Source organism: Toxorhynchites rutilus, chromosome 1 (assembly GCF_029784135.1).
Source record: "Toxorhynchites rutilus septentrionalis strain SRP chromosome 1, ASM2978413v1, whole genome shotgun sequence".
NCBI classification, from domain to species: Eukaryota; Metazoa; Arthropoda; class Insecta; order Diptera; family Culicidae; genus Toxorhynchites; species Toxorhynchites rutilus.
This window is the reverse complement of record NC_073744.1, coordinates 64,940,629-64,953,422: the sequence shown is the minus strand read 5'-3', so window position 1 is coordinate 64,953,422 and position 12,794 is coordinate 64,940,629. Positions and strand designations below refer to the sequence as shown.

Genomic DNA, 12,794 nt, shown 5'->3' with positions numbered 1-12,794 from the left:
ATCGGTAAAGAACGATCGATTCTGACGTTATCCTTTTCGATTTAATTAAAAACGTTCTAGGCCAAGTCACGCACAAAATTGACATTAAGGGGGGACCTCTGTCTGAAGGGTAAAAAAATAATTAATTCTCATGATGTTTTATTCTCGGACTTTAGCAATGAAGGGAAGATTTCGGGTATTTAGGTTATTGTTTGAGGTATATATTTTTTGAGTGCACGAATAATGATTTATACGCTGTTGACAGCTGAGTGCGTAGATGGTGTTAGAAAATCGGTACATTGCTGGTGGTATCGGTTCTGAATCAGCGGGGTGTCGTAGAACAAATTCCAATGAATATTTTGGAACTTTAGGACTATACCGAAAGCGTTACATAGGGGGTTTTGAAAATTCGAAAAATTGCCAAAATCGGGGCCATTTTTGTTGAAAATGAGTTATTCTTCATGAAAAATTGCTATTAAGAAGCTCATAAAAAATCATAAAAATAAGAGATCAAAAAACAGTTATGTAACGCTTTAGATAATTCATTTTTACATACTGATAAAAAATTCCAGCAAAATCGGTCGAGTACATCCAAAGATATCGATTCCGACAGCTGAAAAAACAAAGTTTCGAGAAAAACGCGTTTAAAAATTCGTACAACAATACTATATCCCTTGAGGGGACCTCATACTGTAACTTTTGACGAAGGACTACGTCTTTAATTTCTATATAGGAGGTCACTTTACGACATTGTAAATGAGGCATGTAACGATTCGTTAAGAGATTTCAAACGCATATTGCGCAAGAACGTTATTGCGATATATGTTATGTTGTATACCATTAGACAGGAAATTTATCCAACAATTTTTTTGCCTTAAACATGAACAGTGAATATGGTAAAAAAGTTAAAAAAAAAGTTATGTTATTTCGATTTTACTAGCCACTCGTTTTCCCCCACAACGCAACGAGCAATTTTGCTGCCTACACACGTGAAGTGTGAGTGAATGCGTATCATGAATTATTCTCCCTTTGCCGACAATAGACATTTATCAGTTGGCAGAATCAATGAAGGAATGATCTTGGAATTATTTTAGAGATGATGTTGGATGATTTTACTCTATTCTCCCCAAAGATTTGACGAAAGCCTGGCTCGAAGGTTAAGCGTTGATAGAGATTTTATAACATTGATGTTCAGGTTGTTGTCCAATCCATTCGTGCTTCGTGCCTATCAATTCATGCAATTTGTGGTCCAGGATATCATTATATCGAGCATGTTGTTTGGTAATGTAAAAAAATGTAATTAAAGAATTAACTGGCTTCTGATTTAGTGGTTTGAAGAGTATACTCACACATGTCATTTTCCTGAATTCACTGAACTGTCCGTTCTCCATTCCCTTCCCTATACATAAGCAGAACATAGCACCAGATGAGATCAATTTGCTACAGCAGCTACAAGAACTTCCCAAGAGAGCCTTCCTACTTAATATACATCACCTGGCTTTAAAGTTATTGAAACCCTCTACAAACAATGTTCCGGCTATATATTCATTAGGCTTAGGTTTATATCTTTGTTATTTAGATTTTAGACTTGTGTTCAAAAATGCACTGATAAATGATGACTCCTTGTCCTCTTCTGTATAATTAAATAAATAGAAGAAAAGTATGGTAATGACTTTAATGTATTTTGTGCACATTTTTTTAACACTTCTTCTTGAATGGTCTTAACATTCCCTGTGGAACTTTTGTCGTTTCAACGTATTTACTAACTAGCGTCATTTGCTAATACTAAGTTGAGATTTCTTAAGCCAAATAACACGCCTTGAATGTATTCCGAGGGGCAAGCTCTTAAATACGCGTGACCACAGTGCAAGTCGAAGGCAATTTCTTTGACGAAAAATCCCCCGGCCAGAACGGGAATCGAACCCGAACACCCGGCATGATAATGTGAGACGCTAACCACTCGGCCACGGGTGCACACATTTTTTTAACATCGATGTGTAAAAACTCAAATAGTGTCGAGTCACTCGTGTCCAATATAGAACGTGGTTCCGGATTCTATCTCATCCTACCCGTTTGAACGATATAATAGAACGATATATAGGAAACTGTCCTTCAGTACCTCCATTTAATGTATCAAAAGAGTGAAAATTACAGATTTCTGAACAATGTATGTATCGTACGTATCACCCTAACGTAAGTACTAGTATTTGTAGTAATTAATTCCGGATATAGAGTAAGCAAGTAAATATAATATTTTCTAGTAAACAAATGAGTATTTTTCATACTTCATGATTTTTCTCTACAATGAACAATTCCAATGGTACAGATTTTTTGAAAAAAAAAGTACAGATGAACATGTTTTTTCCCCTCTGGTACAGATTAAAATGTGGCAACACTGATCAGAACCACTGTTTGCATTAATGTCTCATGTTATTTGAATAATCACATAAGTGTCTCAAGCAACAAAATCTTTTTCATATAAAAACATCACATTAAAATACATTGTTAAGTTAATACATATATATAGTTAACAAAAACAATTAAAATATGTTTATTTTTTATAATCTTGCATGTATCACTGCTTTTTCAAGTAAAAATAATTCCGACAAGTACGACACCAATACCCAAATTTAATACGACCGCAAGGTATCAAAACAGGCTAACGGAATCTCAAATCTGTATAACCGGTGCCGTCTCGGAAATCCATTTCAGGAACGTCGTTTTATGTTCGCCGAAACGAACATGGTTTGCTGAGGAGCGTCGACCGACAATGACCTCAAAAGTAATGGCAATAAACGAGTACTTCGACCAGCGGAACCAGCGGAAAACGTTGACCAGTATTTCGACCAACGGAATAGAAAAAAAATGTAAGGGGCTGTATCTAGGACACGACCGCATATTTTCGACGTAGAACTACGCAATTATATTATGCAATCCACTTGTTTACCACTTCGAATATTATTTTAGAATGCATTGAAATTTTTGTAATAGACTAGCGGCCCCGTCCCATGTTTTCATAAGTTTCCCGTCAATGGAACAAATGAGTCCTGGTGTTGTTTGGTTTGTTCAAATTGAACATTCAATCTTTCCACTAAAAACGCGCTGGAAGAGGAAGTTGTATGTAGAGGAACCGCGGGTAAGGCGGACAGTGGGGGTATAATGAACAGGTGGTTGATTTGTATAGTTGCATTATGAATTCCAAATTTCTGTTGAATTTCCAAAGATACAATTGAAGTTCTTCTTAACATGTCCGTCGTTCCCCTCATTTCCCTATGCTGTGTGTATGTATGTCTCCAATCTCTCTGTCTCTCTTTTCTCTCTCAGAAAATTTTAAAATTACCTTTCAGCCTCAAGGAAGTCTGTCGACTGACTGGCTAGAGTGAGAATAGAATTTAAATGTTCTCCTTCCCATTATAGAGGTTTGAAATATTCATTTCCTTTAACCTTGAAAAATCCAATAAGGATAGCAAAACTAACTCTCTCGTAACCTTTGAAAGAACAATTTGAAATTTTTAAAGTTAATTCATGGCACATTCATTCTACAGTTTTGTATTTTTATTATTATTTGTAGGATAACCTATTTAGGTAGCATTGTGAGAAACATATCAGTCATTTCTCCCTTAAAGGAGGACCCCGATCTGGAAAATCGAGAAAATCAAATTTTTGTTTTTTTTTGCTTTTTTGAGAAGCTTTTTTCGATATTTGATTTCGTTGAAAAGTTACAGCCAAAAGTATGAAGTCACATCAAGGAATGTAGTATTGTTGTACGAATTTTGAAACCCGTTTTTCCCGAAACCATGGTTTTTCGATTGATGGTATCGATATCTCAGGATCTACTCGACCGATTCGGCTGAAATTTTTTATCAGCTTGTAAAAATGGATTATCTAAAGCGTTACATAGTCGTTTTTTGATATCTCATTTTTACCTTTTTTTTTGAGCTTGAACAGCGATTTTTTATGTAAAATAACTTGATTTCAAAAAAGGCCACCATTTGTCAATTTTTCGAATTTTCAAAAACTCCTATGTAACGCTTTCAGGGTGTCGACTCAAAATCCGGAAAAAATTCCCTGATTTTCCAGTAATTTTTCAGAAAAATTCCAGATGTAGATTATTTATGAAATTCCCTACTAGTACTTTAGCTGTAGTTTCTAAAACATTTAGTATATAAATAATATTTTTAAAATTTTACTATTTTCAAAAAATCGATAAACGTAAGAAAAATCATTTTGTTTTTCAAACGGTCGCCATTTTGTCAAAAAAGATGTTTTTGACTTGTCCGAGGTTCATGCGATAGGGGCGTCTTTACTGATTCAGAATCTGTTCGATTTTTTTGTTTCAGATAACCAGAAGGGCTAGAATCGTGTACGCCATGACACAACTTTTTTTAACTCCCTCACTTCACCAGCTTGTAACTAAATTTTAATTATTGTTCTTGTTCTAAATTTTAATTATTTTTACTCCGTTCGATTTTTGTTTTATTGCTAAAAGATAGATGTACAAATAATGATATAATGGAAATTAAAAATATACTTCGTCTTATTTTGACGGAGCTCGAACAAACGTCCGAAAATCATGTCTCTACACTAGAATACCCCCTTAATACAGTTCAAAGTTATCTTGAAAAAGTCTTAAACACTTGTACAGAATGAGTCATGTTCATTATAATTCGGATCAATTTCATGAAACTGTTACAGTTTTAACGAAATGCTATATTTTACAATCTTTTGGCTCCCTTCTGTGCGTTTTCCAAAAAAATTCTGAAAACCTCCAGAGATTTCACTTCTGCTTATCGTGGCCGTTTCATAACAATTCATACAACGCATATTCCTTCCGACTTTCCGTGTCTTCTAGATAAAGAAGATGAGAATTTCGAACTAGTTGAATTAACTAGCGCAACATTTTTATTGATGCCATCCTTCCAATGTAAAATATAGCATCATAAACTAGTCGCATAGCACAACCGTTCCCTTCGACATGTTTTCATAAAACCATTCGCTTTTAATGGAAAAACCCTCTCAACGTTGGAATTTCCACACGAGAGACAGAAGACCACCTACTTCCCTTCTTCATCCCGATACCTGACATCTGAGATCCATCTGCAGCCTCTTTATAGTCTTGTCAACGACTCGTCGAAGCCAACGCTTGCAAAGTTTCATCGAGGTCAGATTCAGAATACAGGACAACACCAAACCACAACACTAAACCTCATTTTATAACGCTCTAGTTATATTTTCTCAGCTTTCTGGCTGTCGTGAACCATTCTTTCCAATACAACCACGTCTTTTTCAGCAGTTGTGACACATAACTGTTTCCAGGCCCTACAGGATCTCAGCTTTGATAGTATGGTTTTCAAGCATGAATTTATCGATAGTTTTCGAAGAATAAAAAAGGAAGGGAATCGGTTATAGCTGAGCTGCAGGACTGATGCCAAATGGCAACAAAAACAGCGTGAATGTGAATGCCGTCTACTTTTGCGCTGGTTACTCTTTTGAATGACTAAGTTCACCTACAGGGGAAATCAAACATATACTGAAAAACCTAGAAAGAGTCCAACTAGTCAAATACAATTTTTATGTATCATTATTCTTCTTCTGCAATAATCAAAATTGTAATTGGTGGAATTTCATTTTTTCCAGATTGGTGACGAAATTCTCTGATATTCCCGGATTTTCCCTGACATTGTTTGAATTCCCTGATATTCCCTGATTTTCAAGGTTTTTCAAGGTAGTCGACACCCTGGCTTTAGGTGTTTTCCTAAAGTTTCAAAATATTTATTGGAATTTGTTCTACGATACCCCGTTGCTTCAAACCGATATCACCAGCAAGGTACCGATTTTCATACAGCATCTACGCATCCAGTTGTCAACAGCGTAATAATCGTTATTCGAGCACTCAAAAAATAGAAAATACTTCAAATAAACCTTAAACAATAACCAAAATACCCGAACACTTTACTTTATTTGTAACATTCGAAAAAAAATCATTATTTTCCGACCTTCCAAGACCTTCTCCCCTTAATCCAGATTATCGTTACTGTTACCAAAATGTTTTTGACCGAACGATACTTGTACATGGCCAGAAGGTGGATATTAATTTGAGATTTCAGAGTTTGTCAAATAGCTCACGGAGGACAGCATGATATCGTTGCTTCTTCAACACAATGTCAACTTCAATTGTTTTTATCGACAATTGTTAACAATTTACCTCCTATTTTTTAGGCAGAAATAAATATCTGTTTTTCTGTTTCAAGAAAGAACCGATACAAATGACTACCGGGCTGATGATAAACCCACAAATGTTGTATTTTAATTACATATTAGGCTGTCAAAAAAGTCCTGCGGTATTTCCGCGAGGTGTCGTTGTAAGCACGTAGTTCTAGTTGTATTCATTGTATCGAGTCATACTATAGCTTGTTGGAAAGGTATTTTTGCGCGCTATAATATAGTCCTTGACAGTGTTTTGTTTGGTTAAGTCGTTCGTGAGTTATGTCGCAAATATGGAGCAAAATAAAGAGAAAATCCGACATAAAGGGTGTGTCACATCAAATTGCATCACGGAAAAAACGCTGTAGAAATTCGCCCAGTAGACCGATCCTTTTGAAAATTTTAGACAGTAAAATGAAAACTATTAAACAACTTTTGGCATTTTCTTTTTATTCATACTTCGAGCTCAAGCCCGTATGCTCGCACCTTCCTCTTTACCCCGTCCATAAGGTTCTGTACAACGTCAGGTTGTAGTTTTTTTTGAACAGAAATCCATTTTTTCTTGAAGTCCGCCTCCGATTTGACAACTTTTTGGTTCTTCCGGAGGGCCTGCTTCATAATCGCCCAATATTTCTCTATTGGGCGAAGCTCCGGCGCGTTGGGCGGGTTCATTTCCTTTGGCACGAAGGTGACCACTCCAACACGTCCTTTGAATAGTGGCACGAAGCGAGATCCGGCCAGAAGATGGTCGGGCCTTCGTGCTGCTTCAATAGTGGTAGTAAGCGCTTCTGTAGGCACTCCTTAAGGTAAACCTGCCCGTTTACCGTGCCGGTCATCACGAAGGGGGCGCTCCGCTTTCCGCAAGAGCAGATCGCTTGCCACACCATGTACTTTTTGGCAAACTTTGATAGTTTCTGCTTGCGAATCTCCTCCGGAACGCTGAATTTGTCCTCTGCGGAGAAGAACAACAGGCCCGGCAGCTGACGAAAGTCCGCTTTGACGTCAGCATTTCGGTGTACAGCTTCCGGGCTCGCGTCTTCCCCACCATGTTTTGCCTTTCGTCGCGGTTAGGAGCCTTCTGAACCTTGTATGTACGCAGGCCCTCCCGCTGCTTGGTCCGCTGGACGAATGAACTTGACAAATTCAGCTTATTGGCGACATCCCGGACCGAACTTCTCGGACCACATCTAAACTGCTTAACTACGCGCTTGTGATCTTTTTCACTGACGGAGCATCCATTTTTGCCGTTCTTCACCTTCCGGTCGATGGTTAGGTTCTCGAAGTATCGTTTTAGTACTCTGCTGACCGTGGATTAGACGATTCCCAGCATCTTACCGATGTCCCGATGTGGCAACTCCGGATTCTCGAAATGAGTGCGCAGGATTAATTCACGACGCTCTTTTTCGTTCGACGACATTTTTCCAAATTTACGAAAAATTGACAGTGAAGCATGGCCAACGTGATCTATACACTCTTATCTAATTATAAGCGAAAGCTGAAGATATAATTCCTAAAAATTAAATTTCTACAGCGTTTTTTCCGTGATGCAATTTGATGTGACACACCCTTTATTTTACAGTACTACTATGACAAAGGCAAAAATGCATCTCTAGCTGCCAATAAAATTTGTGCAGTTTATGGACCCGATACAGTTTCCATTTCCACCGCACAACGATGGTTTCAACGTTTTCGTTCTGGTGTAGAGGTCGTCGAAGATGCGACACGCTCCGGAAGGCCTGTCGTCGAAAATTGTGACAAAATCGCTGAAGTAGCCTAGAAAGACCGGCATAGTAGCAGCCGTAGCATCGGCCAAGAACTGGGGATAAGTCATCAAACCGTTATTAACCATTTGAAGAAGCTTGGATTCACAAAGAAGCTCGATGTATGGGTCCCACACACGTTGACGCAAAAAAACATCTTTGACCGTATCGATGCATGTGAATCTGGTGACTGGCGATGAAAAGTGGATCACTTACGACAACGTGAAGCGCAAAGGGTCGTGGTCGAAGCCCGCTGAAGAGGCTCAGACGGTGGCCAAGCCCTCATTAACTGCCAGGAAGGTTCTGCTGTGTGTTTGGTGGGATTGTCAAGGAATAATCTATTATGAGCTGCTTCCCTATGGCCAAACGCTCAATTCGGACCTGTACTGCCAACAACTGGACCGCTTGAAGGTAGCACTCATGAATAAGAGGCCATCTTTGATAAACAGAGGCCGCATTGTCTTCCATCAGGACAACGCCAGGCGACACACTTCTTTGGTGACGCGCCAGAAGCTCCGGGAGCTCGGATGGGAAGTTCTTTTGCATTCGGCGTATAGTCCGGAACTTGCACCAAGTGATTACCACCTGTTTTTGTCCATGGCGAACGAGCTAGGTAGTCAGAAGTTAGCCACAAAAAAGGCCTGAGAAAATTGGCTATCCGAGTTTTTTGCCAATAAGGAAGCGAGCTTCTATAACAGGGGTATTATGAAGTTGGCATCTCGTTGGGAACAAGTCATCGAACAAAACGGCGCATATTTGACTTAAAACAGATGATTGTAACTAATTTTATGAACAAATGAAAATTCAAAAAAATACCGCAGGACTTTTTTGACAGCCTAATATTATATCAGATATGATCTGCGTGGTCTGCATACCTCACAAAGTTATAATTTATATCGCCCAGTAGAAGTATATAAGTAAAATTTTGTTAACCAATGATCACAGAAGTAGACATAATATTGCCATGCCTGGAAACCATCTAATTATTTGTTAATTTGTGTAGTGTTCTTTGAAGTACCGGGGTGAGATTGGATCAAATCGAAGGGAGTTGCTATTATTAATATCTAGACAAGTATTGCGAATATTTTTAAAAGCTGTTAACCGTTTAGTAGGAGACATATTTTCACTACTTCCAGTGCATAATACTTTACTGAAATACAAAAAGTTATTGTTTAATAATTTATCAAAGTGTGATGTATTCATATATCAACAACATCAACATTTGATGAATTATTGAAAATATTAAAATCGAAAATATTCGCAATATTTGCCAATAAATTACTAATAGTAAATTCCTCCGTTTTGACACAATCTTACCCACATGAATGAATCTAATCCGGCGAGCAAAACAGTAGAAAATTAGTAACCTCGATTTTCAACTTTTTTTCATTGATCTAACGTTTTATAATACCTGCAACAAGTATTCAGAACCCGTGTGACCTACCGTCAGAACTTTTTATTTTTGTCAAATGACGAAGGTTCCACCGTGATAATTTAATGTCTTTCAAAAAATACTCGTACCCGAAGGGAGCACACATGTCCCAGGTGTTATTTATAGACTTCTATGCGAGCCCTAGTTAATGAATTAAAGTTTCACACATTTGATAGAAGACACGAAAAGTCACCAAATGAAACTCAATTATTGTATAATGATCAGTGTCAAATTCACGCCCAAATCTTTCAACGCTGGGACACCATTTTTGACATCATCGGTCACATGTTCGCGTTCGACGGGTTCGGTGTGCAAGACTCCCAACGGGAACGGGGTGCAAACGAATTCTGTAAATCTTACCTTCATCATGAAACTAGGATCGTACCGTAAATCGTAACGCCAATAGCCCCACCAGCTTTCATCCTTGCGCATCACCTGGTGGAACCAATCGATCAGTTCCGACAACTTGTACCGGCGTAGACCAACAGCCTTAAAGGTCCGGTTGTCCGGGCAACATTCGAACAGTATTGCTGTTTGTCGGTGCGCTCACACTTGGACCACAATGGCATGTCGCGTCTTCCTGACCGTACATAGCCAATGGGCGGAATATGACCGCCTCGGGGAACTCACAAACGCAAGTTCACATATTTACTCTTCTGAGTACCTCCGAAATCGAAGGAGAAATTTTTTGTCGATTAGATTTGTGACATAAGTTGAATTTTGTCACTGTTCACTTTGATCGATTTACGTATTGGCTACTCATGCATTTGCAGATTTTCAGCTGATTTTCTTCAACTCTTGACATGCAACACAAAGCAAGCTCTTCACTGCTAACGCTCTTTCTCTTTGTGTGTTAAACGATCATTGTATTTGACATTTCCGTCTGAAATTATTACGCTTCTAATGTTTACGTAGTTCTCGAACCGCTAAAGTTCGTTCACCTCTAGTATATTAAATGACGATTTCCCCAGGCTTCTCATATTAAAAGTACGTTTTAGGGAAACATATTCCGGTCTGCATGACGACAAGCGAGTACAAAAGTACTCAACACCAAAAAATACTCCCAACTTGCATGTTTTGACAGAGCGGATTCCTCCAGGCACATTGATTTTGAAGTCCATGTTAGGGAAACACAGCTCGGTGGGAACAAAAATACCCCCGACTTGCACGTATATTTGCGAAGCGGATTTCCACAAGTAACCGTAAATCGGGCCAATCAAAACTTGGCAGTTAGGGCGTTTAGATAACGTTTGACATTTTACAGTTATTCAATTGTTCATCTCATGAAAAATAACATTTTATCAATTGTGATAGACGCGCAGAAATATTTCCTATCACTTGATGCAAACATCTTTCCGATCTGTTAAGAAATGTTCGAGTTATAAGCATTCGAAATACGGATATGGTTAGCAAACAAATCGACAGAACAAATGTATGGAAAAAAAAGGAAATTCTTCCAGTTTTCATGAATTTAAACCGTTTAGAGATTAGCGAATTGTAATGTGTAGCATATCAAACAAATCTTAGAGAATTTCCGATTCGATTGGTATGCAAATCATGAAAATCCGTTCACAGTGAAAATAGTTATTAACGTTAACTTTATTTCATTTCTACGTCGAAAAAAAACAAATTCGATCTCGACTCACCTTCGCGCGCCTTCAGGTAGACCGTGTTGGCCACGATATTCTCTAATTCCATTAGTTCCAGGTTGGCGGCCTTTTATTACTAGAATCTCGCCCACGAAAATTCCGTCCCCTGCTTAGTGTGCGCGTCGGTCTGCGCTACTGGCTGTCCCTGTTTTCTTTCTGTTCCCTCCTCTCTCTCCCACACACTCACACACACACAGACGGCTGCGCGGCGTTTCGACTTCTAACTCTAACAGGGTCTGTTCGTAAGGTGTGAATTTTGTTTTCAATTACGAAGCGGAAAATAAACACAACGTGAGGAGGGACAACGTCGTTATGACGATAATCAGCTGGAAATTATTCTTCCCAGCAGTTTCTTTTCCTCTCCCTCTCTTTTTATCTTTTTTTTTTTCTTCGGCAGCAGCAACGGTTCAGTGAATGCGCCTAATCCCGCGTTCAATTTGTGTTAATCTCCGTACGATAATCTGGATGAACAGCATTGGTCTCGCTGTTAATATAATTATTACTATTATTTTCTCGTGGGCAACGCTGGCATATGCTACACTTCACGAGCGCGCAAACTCAGTTCTTCATTCCACACACTTGGCTGGCTCGCGTGCGTATATAATTAAGCACTCATCAGCGGAATTCCAACTCGCTTCTCGCTGCTTCTCCGTGGATGACGAGATTCGCACAACGCTTTCAACTCTTCGCCGGACGTCTTCTACCAGCCGCCATTCGGCGATTTCATGATTTCGTGGAGGGACTGAACCGCGCTACAACTCGCGTCACATTACGAACTTTAAATTCCTTCTCGAACCCTAAATCCGCTCAACGGTACACTTTAACGACCGAACCTGATCACAGCCTCACAGTTTGATGGGGACACACAACACGAGATTCCGGCCGACAGGCGTGTGGCGGCGGCTTCACTTCGCCAGTAGCACCGATTCCAAACACGAAACCTCCCGGCGGCAGTCCCGCGATATCATTTCGAATCGATTTGCTGCCTGACTGCGTTTCTCTGTCAGTCACTTTCGCTTTCACGCGAAATCCACCAAAACAAAACCGGCAGAAACGGCTCACTGAGTATTCGATTACGGTGGGGAGCGGCGAAGTTTTTTTCCCTAACTGCAAATATTGAGCTGTGCCACGAGGAATGCGCGCATATACAATCTGCGACTCTAGCTCCAATTTAGATACCACCCGAGGCGCAATTCTGAAAAAAAAGAAAAATAAAAAAAATTAAATCACTTGTCAGAATTGATGAGTGTTGTCGGATCAGTCTGAAAAAATAACGTGTGACGATGACTAAGGTGGCAATACGGGTTACGGCTAGAATAATCAAGAGACCGGGACATTTATTGCAAGATTTTGTGATCAATAATATAAATCTGTCAATGCACCTCCGGGGAGTGCAATACGAAGCCGCGCCACCGAGTAAGTGGCTTTAGGGCACACACAAACACATGGGCGGACGAACCATAACTCACTCAGTGCCCCAACATATCTCGGACAGCCGGAGATTACGTTGGTCGGCCAGTCACCATCGCAAAACTCCTGCTTGGGGTTTGAGGTCCGGGGTAACTTCAACAGGTTGCACTCACCGCAATCGCGTGCCAGGGTGATTTATTTGGAGCACCTTGGACACGTTTCAGGGATCGGTGGTGTTGCACCGGTTGGTTCGTTGCGAAACGACCACGCCCCGCGTGAACACGACACACGTAACATAAAATGGGGGGTGGATCGGAACGGGCTGGTCACTGCACCAACCACCGCACTGTGACCAGGGCT

General features: G+C 39.7%; 1 protein-coding gene across 3 annotated transcripts in view; it reads right to left on the bottom strand.

The window, feature by feature from the left end:
* LOC129763793 (G protein-coupled receptor kinase 2) overlaps positions 1-12,794 on the bottom strand; it is a 295,376-nt gene that overhangs the window by 232,042 nt on the left and 50,540 nt on the right. For all 3 annotated transcript variants that reach the window (XM_055762915.1, XM_055762914.1, XM_055762917.1), the window contains exon 3: positions 11,022-12,219. In XM_055762915.1, coding sequence (XP_055618890.1) covers positions 11,022-11,073 — 52 coding nt within the window. In that variant the 5' untranslated portion in view covers positions 11,074-12,219. The remainder of the gene's footprint in view (positions 1-11,021; positions 12,220-12,794) is intronic.